Genomic DNA, 27,340 nt, shown 5'->3' on the forward strand with positions numbered 1-27,340 from the left:
TGACTGACACATGCGCACTGCGGCTTTTCCGTCCCCACATGTCCATCTGTTGTTGAGAAAATGAAAGTTGTCTGTACTTTTGTTTCAGCCCTGAGATTAGTTTTGTTTTAGTCTTTGTTGTATGCGTTTATGTGTCTTGCGTGTTAGTGAGGGTGCAATAGTACCATAAGCTTGTGTGCTCCAGCACCGTCTTCCGACCGCTAACCTCGGGTGTTGGTCCTTGCCTTCTACCTTGTTTGAGACAGGGTCTCTGTTGTTAAGCACTGTGTAGAGCAGGCCCGTTGGCTTCTGGGCACTGTCTCGTGTCTACTGTAGGACAACACAGTATTCCCAGTGCTTAGCATTGTAGACCATGCTACGCTCCTGGCTTTATGTGGGCTCTGGAGGGTTAACTTATTCCGCACACCTGTGAGCTTTACTCCCTGACTACCTCCCCATAGAACATGCATGGCTTTTGACTTGTTTAATGTTTATAAACAGTATAAAATATTGCTCTCTTGCTTTTCTGTTGTTTTAGTATAGAATAGAGTTTATTCAGGGCATGGGGAGGGGATTTAAGAAGGTAATAAAGTCAGAGAAAGGAAGAGAGGAAGGGAGAGAGGGAGGGAGGGAGAGAGAGAGACAGAGAGAGAGAGAGACAGAGAGAGACAGAGAGAGAGGGAGGCACAGAGTAGAGGCTCTCCGGCTTTTCATAAGGAATTGAGAAATGAGGTAGAGGTGACTTTGAGGTGTGTGATATTTGTTGGCGTGTGTTTAGGACGTGTGTGCAAGCGTGAGTGCATGCTTACCACATGTGGCTGTGGAGGTTAGAGGACAGCCTGGTGTATAGTGTTATCTTGCATCTGATTTGAGGCCGGGCAGACTGGCTAGTGTGATCTCCCAGGATTCTTATGTCTCTACCTCATATCTAATCCTAAGACCTCTGGGATGATTAATGTGGATTCTGGAGACTTGAATTTAGGTCCTCACGCTTAGGTGCCAAACTCTACCCACTGAACCATCTCCCCAGCTCCTACTTAAAATTTTTATGATTATTATGTGTGTGTGTGTCTGTCTGCGTGCCCCAGGATGTGCATGTGGAGGTCAGATGATAACGTCAGAGTTGATTCTTTCCCGTCCATCTGCATATGGGTTTCAAGGATTGAACTCGGGTACCCCAGGGTTGTGTGGCAAGCACTTTGCCCCCTGAATCATCTCATCAACCCGTCAGCAGCCTTTCCCTACTGCCTCCAACCTCACCATGTAGCTCTGGTTGTCCTGGGACTCACTGTGTAAAACAGAATGGCCTCAACTCAAGCTCAGAGAGATACGCTGGCTTCTTGTTCCTGGGAGCTGGGATTATTAAAGGCACGCACTACACCTGGCTTATTTAGAGAAATGGTCTTTATGCAGTCCCAGCTGCCCTAGAACTCACTGTGACCGTGGTTCTTCCCCTGCTTGTGTCTCCTGAGTATGGGGCACCACCTCTGACCAGTTTTATTATTGTTTTTGTTTGTCTTTTGAGACAGGGTCTTACCATGTACCTCAGGCTATCCTGGAGCTTGCTGTCACCAGGCTAGCCTCTAATTCAGAGATCCTCCTGGCTTGAGGCATTTATATATGTGTTGTCAATTTGGTAGGAAGGCTGCAAGCTATAAAGTTAACTTTTCATGACCATCTGGTCACCATCACCTCTAACTTTGGTGGTTTTCTTCCCTCACCCCTCCGCTCTCTGTGTTCTCCTCCCTCCAGCAATACAGTGCTGGGGTGCTGCACGCACCCTGGAACTTGACTGAATGTTCTTCTGTGTCCCTTTGGGGAAAACTGTGGTTTACCCAATGCTCAGACCTAACTTGCTTCTTTGCTTCCCCAGAATTCCATTCGACACAACCTTTCCCTTAACAAGTGTTTCCGGAAGGTGCCCAGACCTCGGGATGATCCTGGGAAGGTGAGCTGCTGCTACAGGAATCAAAGGGAGGAGGAAGGAGAGTTGACACTCAGAGTCCCGTGGCTGTTCTAATTACCGGAGGAGGAAACCATGTTAGCTTTAGAAGCATCGTTGTTTCCTCAAAGGAAGAGCATGGTTGCCAAGCTGCTGGGCCTTCTCTAGAATGGGTGACTAAGGAAGACTCTGAAATCTTTTTCTTTTAATGGAAATGTTTATGATAGAGTTGTCTTTGAGGTTCTTCTCTGTCTTTCCTTCTCTCTCTCTCTCTCTCTCTCTCTCTCTCTCTCTGTGTGTGTGTGTGTCTGTCTGTCTGTCTGTCTGTCTCTGTCTGTCTCTCCCCTCTCTCTGTCTATGTTTTGAGACAATGTCTCACTATGTAGACCTGGCTGACCTGGAACTTAATATGTAGACCAGGCTAACCCCAACTCAGAGATTCAAGAGGCAGGATTAAAGGCATGCATCAAAATAGGTGTGGTATTACACATCTTTAGTCCCAGCACTCAGGAGGCAGAGACAAGTGAATTTGTGTGAGTATGTAGAACATTCCAAGACAGTCAGGGTTTTAGAGAGAGACTCTGTCTCAAAAAAAGTAAAAAAACAAAAACCAAAACCAAACAAATAACAAAGCATGTACTTATGCCCAGCCTTTTTATTTTTATTTTTTGAGATAGAGTCTCACATTCAGTAGTCAAGGCTCCTGAGGCCCCTTCTTTTGAGAAACACTTGTTTCTACATGTAAAATGTTGGCTTAGTCACTTTTTTTTTTTTTTTTTGGAGACAGGGTTTTACTGTAACCCCAGACTGGCCTTGAACTTGCCATCTTCCTGCCTTAGTCCCTCCTGAGTGCTGGGTTACTGGTCTGTGCCAACATCCCCATTTTGCTTACTAACCTTTTGGAAGCTTTTCTATGCAGTCTCATGTCTTCCTTTCCAAAGGGAGAAGGGAGAGGTTCTCTCTGAGTGGCAGATTTTATCACCCAAGGCACTTTTGCCTCAGGTCATTGGGGAAAGGAACAGGCTTTCTGGCCTTTCCCAGCTCTTTGACCTAATTACCATTGTTCTTCTGCCCCTTCTGAACGTTTAAAGCTTGTGTTTGCTGATCCGGGACCTTTGAGGTCAGATTTACCCCTAACTAGTACTCAGCTTCCCCCGATTCTGTCAGGAGGTCCAGCCCGGCTTCTTCTCTCTCCCCTCCTTCCCTTTCCTTTTTCTGTCCTCTCCTGCTTGGTCTCATTTCCTTCTTCCTCTCTTCTATTCTGTCCTGGGGAATCCAGCACCAGGCGTTTTCTGTGCTGGGCAAACTCTACCACTGAGTTACATTCCCAGCCTCACCCCATCTTCAGCATGACTGCTATTAGAGACTTTCCAATAGGAACGTACAGGTAATGCTTCTCTCCCTCTGGGGTTGGCTTCCCCTTCCAGGGCTCCTATTGGACAATTGACACCTGCCCTGACATTTCCCGGAAGAGAAGACACCCTCCAGATGATGACGTAAGTTCTCTCTTCTTTGGGAGATCCCTGTCTTGGGTTTTAGTCATTTCTGTGATAAATGTGGGTTCACACCAGCGAGGTGAAGCAGCATGGATCGTGGGCGGGTGTCTCACCCCTGCATACAGCGTTCTTTTCCTTCACAATTCTCAGCTATCCCAAGACTCCCCAGAGCAGGAGGCCAGCAAGAGCCCCCGGGGAGGTGTTCCAGGGAGTGGAGAAGCCTCACTCTCTCATGAGGGCAATCCTCAGATGTCACTGCAGAGCCCCTCCTCCATGGCCAGCTACAGCCAGGTAGGGAGCTGAGGTGACATGCGTAGGGTGACTGGATGGGTGGTTCAGTGGGTTGGGCTATCTCTCTGTTCACAATGGCATATTTGGGGCCTGTGGTATGCTAGGCAGATAGATTGGGAAAGAAGGAAAAAACAAAAGAGGGAAAGCCAGGCAGAAGGAAGGAGGGACAGAGAGGCATGGGGTGCACTAGAGAAGGGTGCGTGGAGGTGGAGAGTGATGGCCAGGTTCAAGGTGAGCCAACAAGATCAGGAAGAGCAGGTGATCCTGTGTCATAGGCTGGAGCCCCTGTGGCCTTTGGAAGGTTATACTGCTTCAGAAGGGATATAGGTCACTTTTTTTGCTGTCTTTGCAGGGCCCAGGGCCTGTGGATGGTGGAGCAGTGGCAGCAGGGGCCCCAGGCCAGGAGAGCACAGAGGGTGCCCCTCCCCTCTACAACACCAACCATGACTTCAAATTCTCCTACTCCGAGATCAACTTTCAGGACCTAAGCTGGTCCTTCCGAAACCTCTACAAGTCCATGCTGGAGCGGTCCTCCTCCTCCCAGCACGGTGAGTCTGCAGGGGGACAGGCGTGTGACATCTTTATGGCTGGTCTGGAACTTGCTAGGTAGATCAGGCTGGCTTTGAACTTACAGAGTTCTGCATTGCATGTCTCCCTCTTCAGGTTGCTGGGACTGAAAGTTCCTCATACTGTCAAATAAGTGCTACCATTCTCTTCTCTCCCTGCTTTCTGTCTTCATTGGTTTTCTGAGATTACCTTTCACAGTGTGTGTGTGTGTGTGTGTGTGTGTGTGTGTGTGTGTGTGTTGCACATGCCATAGCACACAAGTGGCCAGAGGACAGCTTGTGGGAGTCAGTTCTCTTCTTCTACCATATAGTGTCCCAGGGATCAAACTTGCATTGCGTTTGGCAGTGAATGCATTTACCTGAATACACCATCTTTCCAGCCCCCGATTTCTTGTTTTAATACATGGACCTGGTCTCTAGTCAGAGGAGACACAAGGACTGAACTATTGGTACAGGCAGCTGACTCCCTAGGTTATTACCTTCAGAAAACGAACTGGAGGGTCATCCAGAGGCAGTGATTTCTCCGGCACCCTCTACCCGGATTCTGGGATCCCGCCCAGGGGCTGCGTGTGCTAGGCGAGTGCTCTACCACAGTGCCACAGCTCCACTCAGGAGCCATTCAGAGTATGACCACTAGGGGGCAGTGCTGACGCCCTCTCCTCAAGAATCCTTACGCTTTGTAATAAGAACGACTTAACTTTCTTCAGTCAGTCAGTCAGTTAGGGTGAGAGAGAATTACAGATATCCCAGGCTGGCCTCGAGTTTGCTATGTAGCCAAGGATAACTTTGAACTTCTGCTCCTCCTCTTATGCTGACTGCTTGGGATTACAGTTGTCCTCCATTACATGTGCTGGGGGTGAAGCCAGGGCTGTACAGTGGGAGCAAGTGCTTAGCTACCAAGGCTGCTCACTGACCCTCACTCCGCCTACTGCCCTATCCTGTTTTGTTCTTTCCTTCCAGGCGGGGTCTTGCTGTGTAGCGTTATCTGTCCTGAACCTCACTAAGTAGACCAGGCTGGCCTTGAACTTGGAGCGATGGCCGTCTCTGCCTCCTGAGTGCTGGGATTAAAGCTAGTGTGGTTTTTTTTATCTGTTAGTTTTTATTGTAAAACATTGCAAATAGAAGCCACAGCAGGGTGGCTGAGGGAAGCCCCTGGCCTCCGTTACCCTTATTTCATTGAACTTATTTCACTCACCACTGAACTTGTTTCGAAGAGGAAATAGTTGAGTGGATTTCCCAGGCATCGTGTTGCACTCTGTAAATGTGGTTGCATCACAAAGCAATGCGAGCCTCTCCTTTACCTTTCTACACTCCATCACCACACCCAACACAGTTAATAAAGTACTTTTCCAACAGCAGCCAAGATCTTACCCATTTGCAAACTCCACAGTTATCGAGAGTGACTTAGAGTCCTCATTGGGTGGGAGAGATGGCGTGGCTCAGCCCTCCCCTATGACCATATCTGTGTAGTATTCTAGTTTGCTTTCTGTTGCTGTGGTAGCCACCATGACTGAGAGAGCCTTGAGGGGAGAGAGGCGGGATCTGATCGGAGGCCATGGCGATGCTCTTACTGCCTTGTCTCATGGCTCGCCCAGCCTGCTCTCTTCTCTTTTCTTGAGTTTCATGGTTTCTCTGTGTAGCTCTGGCTGTCCTGGAACTTGCTATGCAGAGCAGGCTGGCCTTGAACTCATAGAGATTTGCCTGTCTCCACCTCCTGAGTGCTGGGAAAGCTGTGTGCCACCATGCTGGGCTTCAGCTTGCTTTCTTACCCTCCTGCCCAGGGTTGGCATTGCCCACAGTGGTCTAGGTTCTCCCATATCAATCATTAATCAAGATAATGTCCCCACTCGTCTACTGCCCAGTGTGATGGAAGCATTTTCTCAGTTGAACAATGGATGTTCCTTCTTTCTAGATGATCCTAACTTGTGTTAAGTTGACAAAAAACTAAGCTCACACACATACCACACACACACATGCGCATACTCGAGCTCTTTCACATATGCACACATTTTTGCATGTGTGTTTGCATGTTCCTGTGTGTGTGTTTGCATGTTCAGGTGTGTGTGTGTGTGAATGTGTAGATATGTATGCCTATGGGGCCTGAGGTCAATTCAAGTGTATTCTTCAGCCGTCCCCCACCTTGTGTATTAAAGCAGGGTTGCTCTATTGAACGCAGAGCTTGCCCATTAGGCAAGTCCAGTCACCTTGCTCTGGAGCCCCCTCGTCTCTGCCGCCCTGAGCACTGGGGTTATAGGTGGGCTGCACACCTTCCTACTGCTTACATGAATGTTGGGGATCTGAACATTGGTTCTCACAATCACATAGCAAGCACTTTACCCAACTGAGCCATCTTTCCAACCCTGGTTCATGAATTCTTAAGAAGGAAGTTAGAAGTGGTGGGGCTGAGAGTTCACGGGAGCTGTTGGACCTTGTGGTTCTGTTTGGTAGTCCAGTGTAGGCAGCGTGGGCTACGCAGAGTGATGAGGGACACAGGGCCTCAGTCACATTAACTCTTCTCTCTGAGGTCTGTGATCTCAGCTGAGAGAAACTGTGAACACTGATAAGGTCTGTCTTGAGTTTCTCCTCCTCCCCTTTCCCTCTGCTCCCTCCTCCTCCCCTTTCCCTCCTCTCCCTGCTCCTCCCCCTTCCCCCTGGTCCTCCCCCCTTTCCCTCCCCTTTCCTTCCCCTTTCCCTCTGCTCCCTCCTCCCCTTTCCATCTGCTCCCTCCTCCTCCCCTTTCCCTCCTCTCCCTGCTCCTCCCCCTTCCCCCTGGTCCTCCCCCCTTTCCCTCCCCTTTCCCTCCCCTTTCCCTCTGCTCCCTCCTCCTCCCCTTTCCCTCTGCTCCCTCCTCCCAGGTCTCTTCTGCCATCCTCCTTTCCTGTTTCAGTCTCTCTTTTCTCTTTGTAACAAGGCTTCTGTAGCACAGGCTGGCCTCCACCTCAGAGAGGCTCCTGTTTCTGCCTCTGGAGTGCTGGGCCCATCATGATCCTCCCACCTTGGCCTCCTAAAGTTGGGAGTGTGGGCACTGGGCTCTGTGGCCAGCGATTAACTTCTTCTTTTATAACCTAAGGGATCAGTGTCTAGAGTGTGGCCTAAGGTGTTAGCATTTGCTTGAGATTAGCACAACTCATATTGCAAATGGATTGGAGGGAGGGGACCTGGAGAGACTGCCAGAAACAAGTCAGAAATCAGATTGTGTGCAGTGAGGACATTGTGAACATTTACTCAGGCTTCCGACAATAGCCAGCTGCAGGTTTGTCCAGCATTTTGACATTACAGCATGTCACCCTCAGAGTTCACACATGAGCACTGTGTGGTTAAGCTACAGAAAACAAAATGTAAGAAAACACCTTGGGTGGCTCAGAGGTTAAAAACACTGGTGCTCTTCCAGAGGTCCCGAGTTTAATTCCCACAACCACACGGTGGCTCACAACCATGTGTAATGGGATCTGGTGCCCTCTTCTGGCTTGCAGGTGTAGATGCAGGCAGAACACTGTATACATAATAAATAGATAGGTAAATAAATAAATAAATAAATCTTTAAAAAACCCTCATAATTTCTTAAGAGACTCAGTGATTCAGAGAGATTCAGTGAGTATGATTTTGTGTTCGCTGTATCCACAGCTATCCTGAGCTGCATTCATTCGGCCTGGGGCTGAAGGTTGGACACCCCTGCATGTTATCTCTTCCTTGCCCATTTGGCTTGAGAGATTAATCTGTCCGCATGCTGCTTCCCACCCAAGCTGCATTCCCTAGGTACTGAATACAAGTAGGGGACCGAGGGACAGTCAGGTGCAGCAGTGTCTGCCCAATAGCTGCGTTTTAATTAGAGTTTAAGTTTTAAGTTTCACTTACTATGTGAGTTCCTTTGAAACCAATCCCAGCCCTACATTGAAATCCCTTAAAAGTAGTATGAATTGTCACTAGTGAAGTTTAAAAATTTTTATTAATATTCCCGTGGTCACCAGTGGGGCAGACCTAACTGCTTTTTCCAGTCTCTTATCTACTAGAAGCAACACATGGTTCTCTCTTGCCGTCAGAGAATGAGCTCGTGTCATTTCAACTCTCCTGCCTGAGCTCTCATCCTGAGAGAAGATGTCATTTAGCGAAACCGTGTAGCCCAAATCATTTGCCGGCTTCCTCTTCTCCCTGCAGGCTTTTCCTCACTCCTTGGAGACATGCCACCTTCCAACAACTATTACATGTACCAGCAGCAGCAGCAGCAGCAGCAGCAGCAGCAGCAGCAGCAGCAGCAGCAGCAGCAACAGCAGCAGCCACCGCCGCAGCCTCAGCCCCCACCCCAGCAACCACAACCGCAGCAGCAGCAGGCACCCACTCAGGGCCCCTCAAATGTAGGGGGTGCCCCTCCACTGCACACCCCAAGCCCCGATGGCTGTACTACACCAGGGGGAAAACAGGCAGGAGCTGAAGTCTACGGCCCCCCCACTGGGATGGCCATGCACCCTCCCCCACTGCAGCATGGAGGCTACCACCCTCATCAGCACCATCCCCACTCCCACCCTGCCCAGCAGCCACCACAGCAGCAGGCACAGAGCCAGGCACCCATCAACAGCACCGGCTTTGGTGAGTAAGAAGGGTACAGAGAAAGCTGGGAGGAGCAGGATCGAACTGTTTCCTGACCGGCATGGAGGTACCATGGGTGAAAAAGCTAACAGTTGGTCTCTGAGGGTCAATCTCTTGCCTTTCTACCTCATCTCAGCCCATGGAAGTCACTACCGAAAGCCCTGTACTCTGGAGGATTGAGGTTGGGGATTTCCTTGTTCCCGGTCCATATTCGCAGATGAACTAGGATGGCTTTACATCTCTGCCCGTGGTGCCTAATGGACAGGGCACGTTTCCGTTCCTGCATCTCCAGGGAGGGAGTGCGCACAGCTCTGGTGCTGATGCAGCTGTTAAGCTGGGTCGCCGTGAGAACCTTGCATGCGTAGACTTCTCTCTCTGTCTCACCACCTCATGCTCTCTTCACAGCCTTTCCTCCAGACTGGTGCTCCAATATTGACTCCTTAAAGGAAAGCTTCAAAATGGTGAACCGGCTCAACTGGTCCAGCATCGAGCAATCCCAGTTCTCAGGTTGGCGCTTACGGGACCGCTTCTGAGAGAGGGAAGGGGGGACCGCTTCCGGGAGAGGGAAGGGGGGCCACTTCCGGGAGAGGGAAGGGGGGACCGCTTCTGGGAGAGGGAAGGGGGGGAACCGCTTCTGAGAGAGGGAAGGGGGGACCGCTTCCGGGAGAGGGAAGAGGGGTGTTGTGCTAGAACCCATGTGCTTGGCCAAGAGCGTTTGGGACAGAGTTTCATTTGCATATTATACAAGATAGACATATTATCGATATTTTTAGGTTTGACTGGAAATTTTGCTATTATTCAAATATTGCAATGTTTTATGCTAGTTGTCTTCTGGGGAAGAGGAAAGGCCCCTGGGAATTCAGAGACTCTGGGCCACCATTTTGCAGTTTTGCTTCTTGGCAGAGAGATGATAGTGAGTTCATTAAGTCACTTTGAACATTTTTATTCATCAAGGAGATACAAATTAAAATAAGAATTTGGCAAGGAACAAATAATAGTAGAAGTAACTTGTGGCCTCTGGGTGACTACCCAGAGGACTCCCATTAGGACTCCCGTTAAGCAAAAAAGAAAGTAGTCTCAAGTTTTGCAAGAAGCATCCTTAGCTAGAGTGCAAAACGTAGACTTGCTTCTAGTCTGTGTTTTTTATTCTAAAAGTGTCGTGCAGCATAAGGTTAATGTAAGCAGTCGTACAGAAGAAAATTCTAATTAAAAACTGGCACGTTTAATGATTCTTGTTACCATATCTCATTTCAATAAATGCTTATAGAAGCAAAAAAGAGAAAGGTATAAATCATTATCGTTAGTACGTGACATTAGTGGTACAAGATGTGAGGAGACCGTGCACCAGGGACGGGTGTGGTGCGGGCTTTGGCAGCGCCTCACTCGGGGTTACCATGGCTGGCGTTCTTGTTTCTAGAGCTGATGGAGAGCCTACGGCAGGCAGAGCAGAGGAACTGGACCCTCGATCAGCATCACATCGCCAACTTGTGTGACTCCCTCAACCACTTCCTCACCCAGACTGGTCACATGCCCCCGCAAGGGGGCTCCCACCGACCACCTGCCCCTTCCCGGATCACTGACTCCTGTGCTCTCACCAGTGGCAAACCGGAGCCATCTATGAACCAAGGTAAGATGCAAAGTTGACAGAGAAGCGGAGACTGAACTAAGTGAAGGGTGAAGGGAAGGGAAAGAGAAATGCCAATCAGTTTTCTAGGCAGTGATCCGGCTGAGTCCCGGGACCAGCTTGTTGACTGAATAAAGGATTTTTGCAGAAGCCGTAGACTAAGTTCCTTTTACACCTCAATTTGGAAGATAAGAATTACTTTTTGAAAGGAAAGGGGACTTGTTAAAGAAAGTCCTTATTCTAAATTGTCCCCATAATAACCATCACCTGTATCCCACTCGAGTCAGTGAAAATGGAGACTTGATCAAGTGTCTGGTTTTTCTCTCACCTTTGATCCAGCCTTTCCCACCCTAAGAGCTGAGGCCGGTGGCTTCTGCAGAATGCTTCCTGCATGTAGAATCTATAAAGCAAGACAAGAAGAGAGACAGAGACATGTTTTCCCTTCCTGTCATGTTGACAACAGTAATCCCCCATTAAAGTGACTCTTGTTTTGCTTTGGTAGTGAACTCTTATGGGCACCCGCAAGCCTCTCATCTCTACCCTGGCCCAGCACCAATGTACCCAATCTCCACCCAAGACTCAGCAGGATACAGTCGCCCAAGTAAGCCCTGGGGAGTGTTTCACAGACAAGCACACTCACCTCTCAGTGTTGTTTTGTTTTCCTCTGACATCTCTCTGCCCTTCTGTCTGTACCTGCTAGAATGGGTGAGGCGTCATGGTCTCCAAGACTGCAGGATGAGATGAGCTACCCTCTAGGGAGGTGTGCATAGGTGCGACTAAGAAAGGCACTTTTACTTAATTAAATTCTCTTTGTTTGGTGGTACTGGGAATGGAGCCAGGACCTCACACACACTATACAAGGGCTTTACCTCTGAGCTCCCCCCTGCTAGCTTGTCTTTAAATTTACCTTGTGGGGCTGAAGACATGTCTCAGTGGTCAGGAGCACCAGCTGTTTTTCCAGAGGACCTGGGTTTCATTCCCAGCACCCACATGGTTTACCTGGCTTGCAGTGGTCTGTAACTCTAGTTCCAGGGGATCTGGCGCCCTCTTCTGGCCTTTGCTGGCACTCATGAATGTTATGCACAGATGTACATGCAGGCAAAACACACACGTTCAACAAAGTGATTTTTTAAAAAAAAATTTAAAAAAAAATCCTGCAACTACAATATCGAAAGGAAGTAAAATTATGAATGTAAGTGAAGGGCAGCTGTGAGGGATATTTAGCTTTGGAACCAAGAGGGAAGATGGGCAAGTGAAGTGAACACTTCACCTAAATGGCTTTTACCCATGTCTGGTTTCCTGTCACCTGATCACTAGCGTCAGATGTCTGGGGCCAACACGTCGGTTTTGGTTTGTTTTGTGTTGTCATTGTTTTGTTTCTGTATTGTCATCTGTTGGGCTGAACTTAGGGTCTCTCGAATGCTGGGCAAGCGCGGTGCCACTGGGTTGCTTTCTCAGCGTGGGCTTGAACCGTCTTTGATGGGTCGGGATGCTGAGTGCAGGGAGGCACTGAACCACTGCAGACAGTGCAGAGGAACAGACTCCTCATGTTGAAAAGGCGGTTCACCGTCGCCATCTTCTCTGGTCACAAGTATTTTCAGTTTTGAGGGTGATGTCTGTTTCTTTGTCCGGGAGCAGCAGATGTGACTTTCTGCACTGCTCTTTCATATGCTATCACCTAATTAAGGTGTTTTATCACTGTGAGGTACCCTTCACAGATGCAGAGTTTATGGCAGGATAGTGCCAGATCACCACTTGCTCCAGTGTGTTTCCTGGGGTGTCACTGAGTTGTTAGTCTGCAACAGAAGGAACCCAGCTGTCATCAGAGGGGTGTCATCCAGCAGAGACCCATTGCCAGACGCTGGGCATGTGGATCCAGGGGAACCCTGTGAAGATGGAGAGGAAGGGTCATAGGAGCCAGGGGGTAGAGGGTCTGAGCTAGGTCCTCTGCATATACTTATGTAGCTTGGTGTTCCAACAGCGGGGGGGTGGTATCTCTGACTCCTTTGCCTGTACTTGGGATACTTTTCCTCATACCAGGTTTCTATGTCCAGCCTTAATATGAAGGTTTGAGCCCAGTCTTATTGTATCTTGTTTGATGAATATCCTGGGAGGACTGTTCTTTTCTTTTCTTCTTTCTTTTATTTCCTTCTCTTCTTTTCTCCTTTCTTTCTTTCTTTTCTTTCCTTCTTTTTTTTTTTTTTTTGAAAGGAAATAGGAGGAGTTGATCTGGGGGAGAGGGGAGTTGGAGGGAGGGATTAGGAGAGAGAATAACTATAGTCAGGATAAAATGTATGAGAGAAGCATTAAAAACGCTCATGCACATAAAATAAAAAATTCTTTAAAGTTAAAAAAAGAACTGTAGGCTAATTGGACTGTAGGCTGACTGACTGACTGTAAGCTGACTGACTGACTGTAGGCTGACTGGCTGACTATAGGCTGACTGACTATAGGCTGACTGACTGGACTGTAGACTGACCGACTGTAAGCTGACTGACCGACTGTAGGCTGACTGACTGACTGTAGGCTGACTGACTGACTGTAGGCTGACTGACTGTAGGCTGACTGACTGACTGTAGGCTGACTGACTATAGTCTGACTGACTGGACTGTAGACTGACTGACTGTAAGCTGACTGACTGACTGTAGGCTGACTGACTCTAGGTTGACTGACTGTAGGCTAACTGAAGACTGACTGACTGGACTGTAGGCTGACTGATTGGACTGTAGGCTGACTGTACCAGTGTTATCTCCAGCTTTCTTCATGGTGTCATTGGGGTAGAGCACTCACTCCCCATCCAGACTGATGGAACTTGCTTCTCCTTCAGCTTCTTTCATGATCTGTCTTTCTTCTTGACAGCACACCACATGGTTCCCCGGCCACCTGTCCCACCTCCTGGTGCCAATGAGGAGATCACTGATGACTTCGACTGGGACTTGATCACTTAACAAATCACAGTGGACATCAGCCTAAGACCTGGTGGTGAATTCTAGCCACGGGGGAAGAACAGTCCTGTCCATCCTCCCCAAACCTGTATATAGATATATAGCTTCCTTCTGTTCTCTCTGTCAGAGAAGCCACTGCAAGATGCTGCCGAGGATAATCCTCTTTCCCTCCTCATTCTTCGTTCCCTTTTAGTTCTTTTATTATTATTCTAATTATATTGTTATTGGTTATCTGCTGCCCAGTCTCCTGCCCTCCTACCCTGGGCTTTGCCCATTTGAAATCTTCAGGCCTCAAGATGAGGCCATGATAGCTGTCAAGGAAGGCTTTACATTCTAGTTCACCTTTCTGTCCGAGAAGCTCAGTGCTGATCCCACCTTCCAGCTCTGAATTGTGTTCTGGTCCTGCCTGTTTCAGGCTGGCCTGCAGAGGCCTCAGTCAGTAGAGGGGAGTCTAAGACACTGCTTGGCAACCATAATGTTGCAGCTTTACTCAATGGTGCTAATTGTGTCCTCTGAGCTCGCCTATTAAACACCCAATCTTTACTATGTTCGGCAGTCCTCATGCCATGACGGCTGGACTTGGAGAGCTGGGCTCGGTGGAGTCGGTATAACCCAGCGTGAGGTTGGGTGTGCACTGCCATGCCAAAGCACCCCTGGCTTCTCCCAGCAGTTGCTCTAGGAGGTTTGCTTGTCTGCTCAGGCACAAAGACCACTGTCCATCATAGTTTAGCTTCTCGGAAACAATTTCAATTTAAGGCATTTTGGCTTTGGAAAAGGAATTCTTTCTGAGAGTTAACTGACTATTCTGCATATATCAATGACCTTCCATCATCTCTTCTTCTTCAGCAAATACTATTTTGTCTTCCTAAAGCTGTTTGTCCAAATCATCCACCTGTCTTATCTTTTGTTCTCCCATTTTCTGGGATTCTCAAAAAGACAAAAGGAAGCCATTCTCACTCCTAGTCCCCTCATGTCGTAGACATGCTGTGGAAACCTCTTTCCCTCCCGCCTTGGCAGACCTGTGGTCCTGCTGCTGGGAGGGTGGGGAAGTTAGGGAGCTGGCGTAGACCTGGGTGGGGACCTGTCACTGCGCAGGGAGATGCTTCTCTTGAAGTTCCTGTTGGTGGGGTGGAAGCTTTTGATTTTGACAGGCAATGAAAACTGTAAGACGGAAATGACTAATACAGAGTCAGGGCTCAGCGAGGGCAAGGCGCACCCGTAGGCTCGGAGTGAGGAGTCTCCACTAAAATGAGCAGCCATGACTTACGGCTGCAGAGTTCTTAGCACGTGTGTGGCTGTCTTGCGAGAGAGAAGTCCAGTCTCACTTCCATCGTATTTTCACTAAACCTTCTGGAACAGACAAAATGTGTTGTATCTTCCACAGGGCCAACCTCTGTGATTTTTGTTCATATTCTCTTATTTATCCACGATTTCCGAGACACTGAGCTTCCCATTCTCACTTCCCCTCATCAACCCCTTTCCTTTCTTTAGAAGGGGGCTTATGTATGAGACTGGTGGAGTCCAGTGAAGTAAAGGGGGCAAGATGGGGGCAGTTCACTGAAGAGCACTTTATTTCTTTGTAAGGAAAATAAAAGGGAGTATAAGGAAAAAGAGTGCGCTCCAGCACAGTGTGCAGTGTACTGGAGAGCATCTGGTAGGGCCGATGCATGACAGACGCAATGTTTCCCTCCCGGGAGAGGGGTGTTTCCCCACACACACCCTGCCTGGTGTCCTACTAGACATCTCTTGCTGTTCCTTCCATTCAGGTGTATTCTACACGGCTTCCCTTTGGTTTCCTCAAGGTCTTGCCCTTGCACAGTACCACCTCTTTTCCTAAGCACCTTTCCTGGTCAGATCTGTCCCAGGTTGGGGGGCATAGGCTGAGTCATACTTCCAGATGCCCCTGGCTTCTCCATGTCTTGAGAGCCAGTCTCCCTGGTGGGCAGCCTGAGCAGCTGCCTTGGGCTGGAGACTGGAGGGTGGCTTTAGGGCCCCCTGAGGCTCTAGCCTCTCCTGGGTCAGGCTTGCAGAATGGGGCAGTTCAAACCTGGTCCCCCTTGGGCCTCAGTTTCCCATGCCCTCTGTGACATGGAAAGAGAACTACACTTATTTTGTTGGTCCGATGTTGCTGGACATGAAGTATAGTCATTGCTGTTGTCTTGGGTGATGTGTGCACAGTTGTAGGGGTCACTGCCTGTAAGAGGAAACAGGGGAGACAGCAGAGGAGCAGGACAAAGGAGAAGTCATTTGTGTTGATTCACCTATCCTAGGCTTCCTCTCCTCAACCCCATGTTTCTGGTTTGGTGAGTTCTTTACACCACCCATAATGCTTTGCATTGGTGCAGGCTGGGAAGGGGGGGTGTATGGGCTCACAACTTGTTTGGTTTTTTTTTTTTTGTTTTGTTTTTATTTTTGTTTTGTTTTTGTTTTTTTGCATGCTTTCTTAATAAAAAAAGAAAAGAACGTTTCTAGTTTTTATCTCATTTGGCGCTTCTCACTACTTTTTGCCAGGTTGGGAGAGGAGAAATGTGAAACAGGGTGTTCTTGTTAGTACTCTATCAACCCATCATGGTTAGGGTTTACTGCTGTGCAGACACCATGACCACAGCAACTCTTATAAAGGAAAACATTGAATTGGAGCTGGCTTACAGGTTCAGAGGTTCCGTCCATTATAGTCATGTCAGGGAGCATGGCAACATTCGGGCAGACATGGTGCTGGAGGAGGAACTCAGAGTTCTACATCTTGACCCTCATGTAGCAAGGAGAAGACCGTGCGTGTTTCACACAGGACATGGCTTGAGCATTTAGGACCTCAAAGCCCTGCCTCTACTGTGACACAGATCCTCTAACAAGGCCACACCTCCTAATAGTGCCACTCCCTATAGCCAAGCATTCATCCCTACAACTGGGTTTACTTAGCTTCTAAGTGATGGAAAAAGAGAAATATATATATATATATATATATATATATATATATATATATATATATATATATTTAGTATTTTGTGTTTAAAATGCTATGGAATGTAGTAGCATTGGAAGAATTGGAAGGTTAGTGGGTAGAACAGGCCCACCTTATTTGCATGTTAGTTTAAAGAGTGGACACAAAGTCCCACCCCTAACCAAGACGTAATTAGTAAAAGGGGAAAAAAATGACTTTTCTTCAATGGAGTGTCACTGGGCATATAAACCACACTCCAGTGCAGTCCCCATGCCGAGGAGTAGTTGGCCAACACAAAACAGATCTCATAATTTTTGGTTTTCATTTTTTTAAAATATCTTTATTTTATATTCTTTTTTTAAGGATTTACTTTATGTATGAGTACAGTGTTGCTGTCTTCAGACACACCAGAAGAGGGCATCGGATCCCATTACAGACGGTTGTGAGCCACCATGTGGTTGCTGGGAATTGAACTCAGGACCTCTGGAAGAAGAGTCAGTGCTCTTAACCCCTGAGCCATCTCTCCAGCCCTCGTTTTTTTTTTTTTTTTAATATGCGGCTTTTTGGACTAATTTTCTTTTTTTAATCTGAGTGTCTGTTTTGATTTTTTTGTCTTTTGCTTTTCTTTTTTTCTTTCTTTTTTCTTTTCTTTCTTTCTTTTTTTTTTTTTTTGAGAGAAACCATGAAGTTGGGTTGGTAGGGAGGTGGGGAGGATCTTGGAGGAGTTAGGAGAGGAGAGAGGATATGATCAAAATATATTGCCTAAATTTTATTTCATTTTTAAAACTTTTGGTGTACATTATCTAATCAAAAAAGGATTCAGGACACTACACTGTAGGGGAGAGGTTGGGCCCTTACCTCAGACCTTCTAGAGATGAGAGTACAGAACTGGTGAAGGCACTCATCAGAGTTTTAGAATCTGAAATGAGGAGATGCGGTTATGAAGCTTCACTCAGAGCAGAATTTCCAGGTAAGTAGAAGTCTTGGAAGAAATCAGTTACTGCCAGAGTTAATGTTCTTTCAGGCTTTACGTCATGCCGACTCTTCACACTGATGCTCTTTATATAACCCAAGGACAGGTAACCAGACACCCAGAGCCCCGGAGGACCAGAAGGCTGACATCCTTGCCTGCCACAGCAGGTCTGCAGTCATTCACCATGAGTCTATTTGCTGCCTATTGGGTTTTCTGTGCTCCCCTGTAGTACTCCCCTGTAGGGCTCAGAAAACAACCCAAGTTGTGAAATGGATCAGTTGTTATAAACACTTTCTGCTCTTGCAGAGAACCAGGATTGGGTTCCCAGAACCCACATATTGGTTCACAACTGTCTGTGACCATCAGTTCTAAGGGATCTGATACCCTCTTCTGACCTCCATTGGCACCAGGCTTGCAGTGTCATGTCCAGACACACATATAAGCAAAATGCTCAGACGTATAAAATGTAAGAACGAAAAGGATCTCCGAGTTCCTGAGCTTTGTAGATAAAAGCATTTATTCATGGGGAATAGATAAACAGCTTACACTGGAAAGGCGGAACTGCAGTCTTACGCTCAAAATACCTCACCACAAAAAAGATCTTTTTAGTGATTTGAAATTTCTGCATAATAGTTCGTACAGCAGTTGTAGCCTAAGGTCCTTCCCTCGACGACAGAAGGCATGTATCACAAGACTGATCTACATTCCATCTTCTGTCTATGTAGATTAACTCATTCATCTTGGACATGCCCACTTACGCAAACAAGCTTGACTTCTCAGGGATTTAACACATGGACATGTACGCACGAGGATAGGTTATGGTGGGAGATTGCTGGTTTTCCTTTTTTAAACCAAGGGTTGAGTGTAGTACTATGTATAATAGCTACGGTACAGAGTCTGCTGAGGCGTTGGTTAATAGTTGGGTGGATGACGGGGACATTATGTGAGTGGACGCAGAAGTGCCATGAGTCTCATATCTGAGGGCCAGACACGTCAACCTGAGCAGGCTAGGGTAGTAGCTTAGTTGACAGGATGCTTAATTACCGTGCACGAAGCCCTGGCTTTGATTCCCAGTACCACATAAGACTGGGCATAGTGTTCCCTGCCTATGATCCCAGCCAATAGGAGGTGGAGGCAGGGGGATTTGAATTTCAAAGTCATTTTTGGTTGCATAATAATCTTGAGGCCAGTGTGGGATTCTTAAGACCTATTTTTTTTTTAAAGAATTTTTATTTAATGTACACGAATAACATTGTAGCTGTCTTCAGACACACCAGAAGAGGGCATCGGCTCCCATTACAGATGGTTGTGAGCCACCATGTAGTTGCTGGGAGTTGAACTAGAACCTCTGGAAGAACAGTTGGTGCTTTTAACCTCTGAGCCACCTCTCCAGTGCCCCCCACCCCCTTTTTTAAAAGTCAACCAGTAAGAAGAAGAATGATTAGGAAGAGTCTGGGGTGGACGTGTGAATGTTGTGTGCATGTACGGATCAGTCATGTCGAACCTTCCTAATATGTACAATGAATATATGTTAGCATGCGAAGTAAGAGGGCAGAAGAGAAGCTGTATGCTATTGAAATGTGTTGACAGGAAAATTGTGTAGTCAGCTGGGGGGGGTGGTGGTGGCGGTGCTCAGCTCTGGTACTGTAACAAGAAACCTGTGAGTCTGAGGCTAGACTGTGCTACCCAGAGACCCTGGAACAAAGCCAAGCAAAACCTGACAACAAAAGGAAGGAAAAAAAAAGTGGAACGGTCACGAACAGATTAAAACATGATACCAGTCAACCCTGGGATGCCGGGCGCAAATATGAAAGTAGGTAAGCAGGTAAAATCTTTCGAGACAACCTTTTCTTCATATCTACAGTGACCAGCAGCGTGGGCACATGTCTTAGGCACATCATGTATCAGAAGAAACAGCTAAAATTCTTGCAAAGGTTATCTCTTGGAAGTAGGGAGAGATGGGAATTACTGGGTGCTGGAGAACCAGCCCTTCTGCATTTCATTATTAACTAGTTCCTTTAAAATTGGGTGTATATAGTACTTTATAGTACCATGGTCCCGAAAAAAAATTAATTTGAAAAAAAAAATCCCAAAGAGAGTGTGCCTGACACGTTTGGCATGTAAAATACCTAGACTCAGGTTTAAAATCCTTTGATACTGCTGTCGGAGTGTGCAGTGAATTGAAGAATTGTAGCTTCACCCATCCCATCCTCCTTCTGTTTGACATGAGTTTGGAGAGAAAGGAAAGGTACGTTTAGAGTACTGTCTTGTTTTATGTGAGGCACAAAGTCTCGCAGGAAAAGCCGAAGAAGAAGGCGGGGCCGGGTATGTGCTGCACACTCCTAACCACAGCAGGAGATGGCAAGATCCTGTGTAGAAAACAAAAAGAAGGAATTCAGGAGCTTAAGAAGACACCTGGGAGGCAGAGGCAGGCTGATCTCTGAGTTTTAGGCCAGCTTGGTCTACAGAACAAGTTTCAGGACAGCCAGGTTTACTGTCTTGAAAAAAACAATGAACCAACAAACCAACCAACAAGCAAAAAGGAGATGAGACATAGATGGTTGTATGAACACACAGAATATACAGGGAAGAGAGCGCTCCAGGCTACAACTTCCGAAACACTCCAGGGATAGGAACAGGCTTATGTGTTCTCTGTGCTCACTTAGGAGTAGTCATGGACACTGAAATGATCTCAGGATGATTCTAGTAGGCGGCATTTGGCACCATGTTCTGTCCAAAGTCTAACTCATCACTCCTTGCTTCCAGAGACCTTTTATTTCTGTGTCTTTCTCCCCTGCCTCCCCACTAAAAAATCACTGCTACCACCACACAAATGTACAATAAAGAAATATCTTTCACTCTGGACAATAGCAGCCTCCCGCACAAACTAGAGGATTTAGATGATGCTATGCAAGAAGAGATTAATACTGGAAACAGATGAGAACGTTATTCATTGCACATGGCCGAGTCAGGGATGGGAATAGAATGAGTTGAATAAAACTTAACATTGGTGGAAACAAGGGGGCCTGTTAAGACATTGGTCCCCACGGGCCAGAGATTCGGAGTCAACACATCTGGGATGGGGCTTGAAATTTTGTGCCTTTAGTGTTTTCAAATGATGCTGATGTCAATAAGAGACCTTTCTCTGAGGGTGGCCAGGCTGTCTAAGGTGTCCCGCTCACAGGTCACCCATCACCAGTATTCACCTCAGAACATCTGCTTAGGTCCCCAGTGCAGCATCTTCACACATCCGTACTCATATGGTTTCTTTTTGAGGGGGCTTTGTCCTGGGTACAACTGGTAGAGTGCGTGAGCTCTTCGCTGAAGGCTGCTTCCAGAATGCCCTTTACGGACTGTCTTGCTTTCTTCCTGAAGTCTTTTCCCAAGAGGGCATAAAGGAAAGGGTTGAAACAACTATTGGCAGATGCTAAAGCAATGGACATGTGGTCCCAGGGTAGCACAACTTCTCTCAAGGCGCTTTCTTGGTCAGTAATCACTAACAGGATTCCAACAATATGGTATGGAATCCAGCAGACAAAAAAGACGGTGACCACCGCCACGGCCACCCGAAGGGTTTTGTTCCTCGACTTGGTGAGGTTGGTTTTTCGCATTCTGAAGACGATGAGGCTGTAACAGGTTATCATGATGAAAAAGGGCACCAGGAAGCCCACCACCAGCCTCGAGATGGTGATTGCCACCTGAGGTGTCCACGCGTGATTGCCATACATCAGTTGGTCAAAATAATCATCCGGGAAATCATGGGCGTATAAAGGACTGCTAGAAGCAGTGAGGGACGGCTCTGTGTGGGCAGAGAGAAAAGCACCAGTGTTCAGTGTGTTGGATTTATGATCTTCAACAGGAAACCCGCCGGGTATGGTGGCTATGAGCACAGTAGGAGGCTTCCCCCCATAATGGGGTTGCTGACTTGCTGAGTCTTGAGAGAATGGGTCTTCAGGAGATGTGTGGAACGTTTGTGACTGGAGAGCAGTGGTAGCTGTCCAAAGGTCCCTTGCTGGTACAGAGGAAGGAGCTGTCCTGTCATCCACATGTCCAGTGGAGTTGTCAGGAGGGTTGATTTCTGGTAGATGTGAATTGTACATGTAGTCCCAATAATCATATGCCCTGGAGGAATCAAAGTTATAGCCACATACACTGTAATCATCCACAACGAGCAGATCACGGTATACAAATACCGGTATACACATCACAAAGGCTACCACCCAGACGCATCCACAGACGGCGAAGGCTGTTCTCACGCTCCGATGGTTCTGGCACCAGATCGGCTTGTGCACCATCAGACAGCGGTCCAGGCTAATGGCAGTAAGCAGGAAGACACTGGCAAACATGTTGAGGATAATGACGGACGGGATAAGTTTGCACAGGAACAAGCCATAGGGCCAGTGTCCTCGGAGAATCAGGTGAGCCACGGAGAAGGGCAAGGAGAGGCAGCAGAGGAAATCGGCCAGGGTGAGGTGGAGGAACCAGACTGTGTTCACGGTCCTCTTCATCTTTACGCCAGCGACCCACAGCACCAGCCCATTGCCTGGCAGTCCCAATAAACACGTGAGACTGAGAATGACCATGGAGGCAATGTCTTGGGGTTTAAACAGAGGCCGTGAGTGTAGGTCAGTTGAGTTGGTGTCAGCAGTGAAAGACTCCATTGCTCAGTCTGGGAAACGATAAAGAAAAGTGTTAAAGCTCATTGTGAGTTTATAAAGATAAAGTCCCTATGTGATGTGCATCCTCTCAAAGCCAGAGGCCCCCTCACAGAGCCTTGTTTGCACGCCTTCCTCAGAATAGACACAAAGTGGCATTCCCTGATAGACAGTTTAAGGTCTATAATATTGATTTAAATGTGTACCTAAACGGTAACTTTATTTGGAAGTCCACATCAACTTAAATTTTCCTTTTTTGTTATACCTCCCTACTTTTCTTTTTTTTTTTTTTTTTTTTTTTTCCAGTGCACATGCTGGGCAGTGCTCTGTTACTGAGATTCAGGCTTACCAAGCGGCTTTCGGCACAGGGGTCTCCATGTTGTCGAAGCTGGCTGACTTCCAACTGATTGTATTGTAGAACAGACTGACTTGAAACTATGATTCCCCCTGCCTCTGTCTTCTGAGTGCTGGCCCGATAGGCATTGTTACCAAGCATTGCCGTGATATGTTCTGTTCAGTGTCTGCTGCCCAAACTTTATAGATGCCTAAATGAGTAAATATACAAGACCTCGTGGGCAGACTCTCCCCAGTCTGGAGTCATCGGAGGACATTACAAACTTTAGCACACCGACAGTAGCTTACGAAGGCTGAAATTTGCATATTCCCATTCATTCATTTATTCATTCATTCATTCAGTGAATGTGTGTGTGTGTGCGTGCGCGCCTGTGTGTGGAGGTCAGAGGACTACTTTTGGGACTTAGTTCTAGCGTGCACCCACTAGCTGGCCCTCAGGGCTCCTTCCTTCCATCTTTTTTATGTCTATTTTGGTTCTTTTTTTTTGGAGCTGGGGACCGAACCCAGGGCCTTGCGCTTCCTAGGCAAGCGCTCTACCACTGAGCTAAATCCCCAACCCTGTCTATGTACATTTAAAAAACAAAATTTAACAGGTTTCAATTTTGCCAGGTGGGGTTGGGGATTTAGCTCAGTGGTAGAGCGCTTGCCTCGGAAGCGCAAGGCCCTGGGTTTGGTCCCCAGCTCCGAAAAAAAAAGAACCAAAAAAAAAAAATTTTTGCCAGGCATCTTTAAAATTTGATGGTGATAAAATACACATACAGCATAGAGTCAACCTTTCTAATGAACCGTTTCAGGTGCACAGTTCAGCAGTGCCTGCCTTAGTCACTTTGTATACAACTAATTTCCAAAATGTCCCCATCTAATAAAAGCATATGTATGTATGTATATATACACACACATATAATATAATATATATGTTTTGTTTTTCAGGACAGGGTTTCTCTGGGTAGCCTTGGCTGTCCTAGAACTTGCTCTGTAGACCAAGCTGGCCCCAGACTCAGAGATATCTGCCTGCCCCTGCCTCCTGAGGGCTGAGATTAAAGGCCTGCACCACCACTGCCCAGCTGAAATGGACATTTTAGTGTGTGCGCAGCACACTTTGTTTATCTAGTAATATAGCAATGGCCATTGGATTGCTTTTACCTTTAGGGCACTTAAACAGCACATTCTCTGCTTTCTATTGCCATGATGAAAACTGACCAAAACACAACTTGGATAGGAAAGGGTTTTATTTCCTACCTATTCCAGGTCACAGTCCGTCCAATGAGGGAAGCCAAGGCAGGGAGGGACCCAAAGGTAGAAATGGCCGCAGAGGCTACAGAGGAATGCTGTTCGCTGGGTAGCATCTCATGTCTACTCACACGAGAGCACAGTGGGCTGGACCCTCCCACGTCAATGTTAATCAAGAGAATGACCCACGGCCTTGTCTACAAGCCAACGTGACGGAGGCTCTTTCTCAATTGAGTTTCCTCTTTCCAGACAACTCTGGTTTGTAGCAGGTGGTGGCAGGGTGGCAGCTATGGGCCTGGGGCACAGTACTTTCTAAACTTGCTGTTTCGGCTCAAGTCCCACCTTACACACATTTAATTTAAGGAAGAGACAGAGTTTCTCTGGTAGCCCTGGCTTTCCTGGGACTCACTCTGTAGACCAGGCTGGCTTCAAACTCAGGGATCCACCTGCCTCTGCCACCTGAGAGAGAGGGACTTAAAGGTGCGCCACCACGCCCAGCTCGCACGGTAATTCTTAATTCTCTTCTTCGTGGTTTGGGGATACTTTTATCTTCTGCTCTTACTTTTCTGCTAAAATTGCGTCTAGAACTCAAGCCAAGACCGACTTCTTCCACAATGCAGTTCCCAGCAGTTTCTCCTCCCAGGCTGTGATATCGTTCCCTGATTCTGAGCACTCACACAAGATACCCTTTCTTCCCGCATGTCTATTCCTTCAGACCAACACTGTTTGACATTCATAAGCTGGGAATGCTCCTATAATGGCTTCTTCCTTTCTCTACATTAAATTTCTACCCACCAAAATACTTACTCCTCAAGGTTAAACTCAATGTATTTTATCTAAAATATTCTCCTAACAATCCTTGAAGAAGTTTTTCGGCCTCTCACTTGTGCACGTGCCTGTATTAAGTGCGTGGTTGAATCTTTTCTGAGATGCTCTATGAGCAGACACACTTTATCTTCTGTTGTAATTTTTTTTTTCTTTTCTTTTTTTCAGATCTGGGGACCGAACCCAGGGCCTTGCACTTGCTAGGCAAGCGCTCTACCACTGAGCTAAATCCCCAACCCTTGTAATTTTTATAATGGCCCTAAACTGTGTGATGGTAAAAGCAAGATCTGCCTATAATTTCTTTATGCCTATGTTTATAACCCTATAGGACTTGGCATATGGATAAATGGTCACTTTTCTTTCTTTCTTTTTTTTTTCTGAGATGAAGTTAGGTTATATAGACCAGGGTGGCCTCAAACTGGAGTCTGCCTTGGTCTACCAAATGCTGGGATTACAAGGCATGCACCTCCATGACCAGGAAAATGCTTACTTTTTGGGTTTAAATTTTTCCATTTTCAATTACATCTAAAATATTAGTCCTTAGCCATTTCAGTTTTTTCCAGATGGCTTTTTTTTTTTTTTTAAGATTTATTTATTTATTATATATAAGTACACTGTAGCTGTCTTCAGATACACCAGAAGAGGGCATCGGATCTCTTTACAGATGGTTGTGAGCCACCATGTGGTTGCTGGGAATTGAACTCATGACCTCTGGAAGAGCAGTCGGGTGCTCTTAACCGCTGAGCCATCTCTCCAGCCCTCCAGATGGGTTCTTAATTCCTATGCTGTCTCTTCTAAATTTCTCTTTTGATTTTAAATTCCCAAATATTACTGGATATAGTAACAGTTTATATTTTTAAAAATAATTTATTTTCATTGCATGCGTGTTGTTGTTTTGCTTGCCTGTGTGTCTGTGGGATGGTGTCAGGTTCCCTGGAATTGGAGTTATAGACAGCTGTGAGCTGGGACTTGAACCCTGGTCTTCTGGAAGAGCAGCCACTGCTCCCAACCATCTCTTCAGCCTTCCAAATTTTTAGTTTTTAATTTAATTTAATTTCGGTCTGTTTGTTTCTACATGGAAGCCCGGACATTTGGAAGTGATTCTGCTGACCTTTACAAAGTTTGCGACAAGCTTTGTGTGGTAAGCAGAAGTTAAAATAATGAGTCAACCAAACGAAAAAAGGAGAAATGGTACCCACTCTCATCTTTGTCTGTTTTAAGTCCTACTGTTGCCTCGTGTGAATGGCAAGAACCTGGATCTAGTGTCCCACCCCAACCTTACGGTGCACCATCCCTAAGATGCTGAGAGGAAAGCATCCTCAGAGGCTGCTAGGAACAAAACAAACCCCAGTCTCCTCGATTTGCAGTTCTTGATGGTGAGATTCTGGAGATGGTGTGGCTTTCACACGACCATGGCTGGGGAGAGTCACGGCTGCCTCCCCTAATAACTCCTAGGTTACTGTTCTGTTACTGCAGGGATCACACAACTGAGAGACGGTGTTCTCGATAATAAAGTGGACACAGCAACTTAAAGCAAAAGAAGCTGAAAGGAACGAAATTCCAGTATAAGAGCCACTGAGTCCCGTTATAGTTTAAATATCACAAATTATCTGCCTTGAGAGTGTTTGCAAGTCACACCCTAAAAGTCAACCAGAACAAGGCCACATTTCCCCAAGTTTTAAGCAAAAATAAAAATACCTCTATGTTTAATATTATTAGTTACTTTTTTTTTTTTATAAAGACGATTTCAGGATTGAGTTGGCCAGAAGTAATTAAAAAGATAACGTGCTGAAACTAAAATGTATCTATGATGAGTAAAAAATTGATTTAGGTATCAAATAATAATTATGGAATGACAGAAGAAGCTACAATAAGGAGCAGCTCGAAGAACAGAAGAGAGATTTACAGAGGGCGGCAGAACAAGAATCCACATATGGGCATATACCCCCACACACATACCAATGCATGTGTGTACATCTGCTCAGTGATTGCAGAAACAAAACTAACGGGAGAAAACGTGGTCAGAGGTCGGGAGAAGCAGCCACGTTCCATGAAAGGGAGTAAACGACATAAATCCATTATTATTTTCAGAATGATTATATTAAAAGCCAAGGCAGATAGAATATATAGCATTTAGAAAAAAAAAGTAGACATGGAGAAAAGGCAGGAGAAATAAAAGTTAGGGAAAGAACCAGATACGATTGTGCACACCTTTAATCCTAGGAGAAGGAGATATCTCTCTGAGTTTAAGGCTAGCTTGAACTATGTGGTGAGTTCCAAACCAGCCAAGGCTATCTATAAGACTCTCTAAAAAAAATGAAAGTTTTAGGGAAAGAATATAAGGAAATAGAACCCAAGGAACTGGAAACCATTCTACATAAATAGCAGGCCCAACCAAGCATGAACTCTAAGGCTCGTCGGTGTTTTCTTACCAAGAGCACTGAGGTGGAATCAGAAGGCTCCAGGACTGATGATCTGTGAGCCACCAACAAATCCTATCTGGTCCAGCCGCCGTGGAGGATGTTGGACTAGTTGCTGAGTGCTTACTTTTCCCAGAGTAAAGGGAACTCGGGATCGAGACTGCTATCTGACTGCACAGGAAGGGCTTTTCCATGAGTCACCTCTTAAATTAGCCAGCGTAGATAAGAAAAGCAGAAGGACAGAGGAGGGCGGGTGGAGGAGGACGATCAGGGCGCAGATATGTCCTGCAGGAACCTGCCATCCTAGCTATGAAATGCCGAGACACAGGCAGGCAGGCAGAAAGTTCAAGGTTTGTCTGTGCTACAGTGAGTTTTTTTTCTTTTTAAATTTATTTTGTTTTATCTTTTATAAGTATGTGTGTGCCATCTGTGGTTGCTCAGAGAGGCCAAGAGGGGATGCTAGATCTCTTGATACTGCAATGTAACGTGGGTGTTGGGAACTCGGGGTCCTCTGC

At 46.7% G+C, this 27,340-nt stretch overlaps 2 protein-coding genes across 4 annotated transcripts in view; one reads left to right on the forward strand and one right to left on the reverse strand.

Annotated features, from left to right (window-relative positions):
• Window positions 1-15,890, forward strand: part of Foxj2 (forkhead box J2) — a 26,249-nt gene extending 10,359 nt beyond the window's left edge. Inside the window, exons 4-12 of one of the 2 annotated variants that reach the window (XM_087659040.1) lie at window positions 1,853-1,927; window positions 3,349-3,417; window positions 3,568-3,708; window positions 4,061-4,256; window positions 8,430-8,858; window positions 9,264-9,365; window positions 10,276-10,485; window positions 10,985-11,083; window positions 13,342-15,890. In XM_087659040.1, the coding sequence (XP_087515166.1) occupies window positions 1,853-1,927; window positions 3,349-3,417; window positions 3,568-3,708; window positions 4,061-4,256; window positions 8,430-8,858; window positions 9,264-9,365; window positions 10,276-10,485; window positions 10,985-11,083; window positions 13,342-13,430 (1,410 nt within the window). In that variant the 3' untranslated portion in view covers window positions 13,431-15,890. 2 annotated transcript variants of the gene reach the window in all.
• Window positions 15,891-17,112: 1,222 nt separating this feature from the next.
• C3ar1 (complement C3a receptor 1) lies at window positions 17,113-26,964 on the reverse strand. 2 transcript variants are annotated; one of them, XM_087659488.1, is made up of 3 exons: window positions 26,838-26,964; window positions 20,548-22,010; window positions 17,113-19,710 (listed from the first exon to the last, which is right to left on the reverse strand). In XM_087659488.1, the coding sequence occupies exon 2, from the start codon at window positions 22,000-22,002 to the stop codon at window positions 20,584-20,586; it is 1,419 nt and encodes a 472-aa protein (XP_087515614.1). In that variant the 5' UTR covers window positions 22,003-22,010; window positions 26,838-26,964; the 3' UTR covers window positions 17,113-19,710; window positions 20,548-20,583. The 2 variants fall into 2 exon arrangements, with proteins under 2 accessions (XP_087515614.1, NP_114449.2); NM_032060.2 differs by lacking the exon at window positions 17,113-19,710 and having other exon boundaries at window positions 20,102-22,010; window positions 26,838-26,953.
• Window positions 26,965-27,340: the final 376 nt, after the last annotated feature.

This window comes from Rattus norvegicus, chromosome 4, assembly GCF_021556685.1.
Source record: "Rattus norvegicus strain SHRSP/BbbUtx chromosome 4, alternate assembly SHRSP_T2T, whole genome shotgun sequence".
Taxonomy (NCBI): Eukaryota; Metazoa; Chordata; class Mammalia; order Rodentia; family Muridae; genus Rattus; species Rattus norvegicus.

Coding starts and splice junctions, on each gene's coding strand:
- C3ar1 (XM_087659488.1), bottom strand. CDS start 22,002: ATGGAGTCTTTCACTGCTGACACCAACTCAACTGACCTACACTCACGG.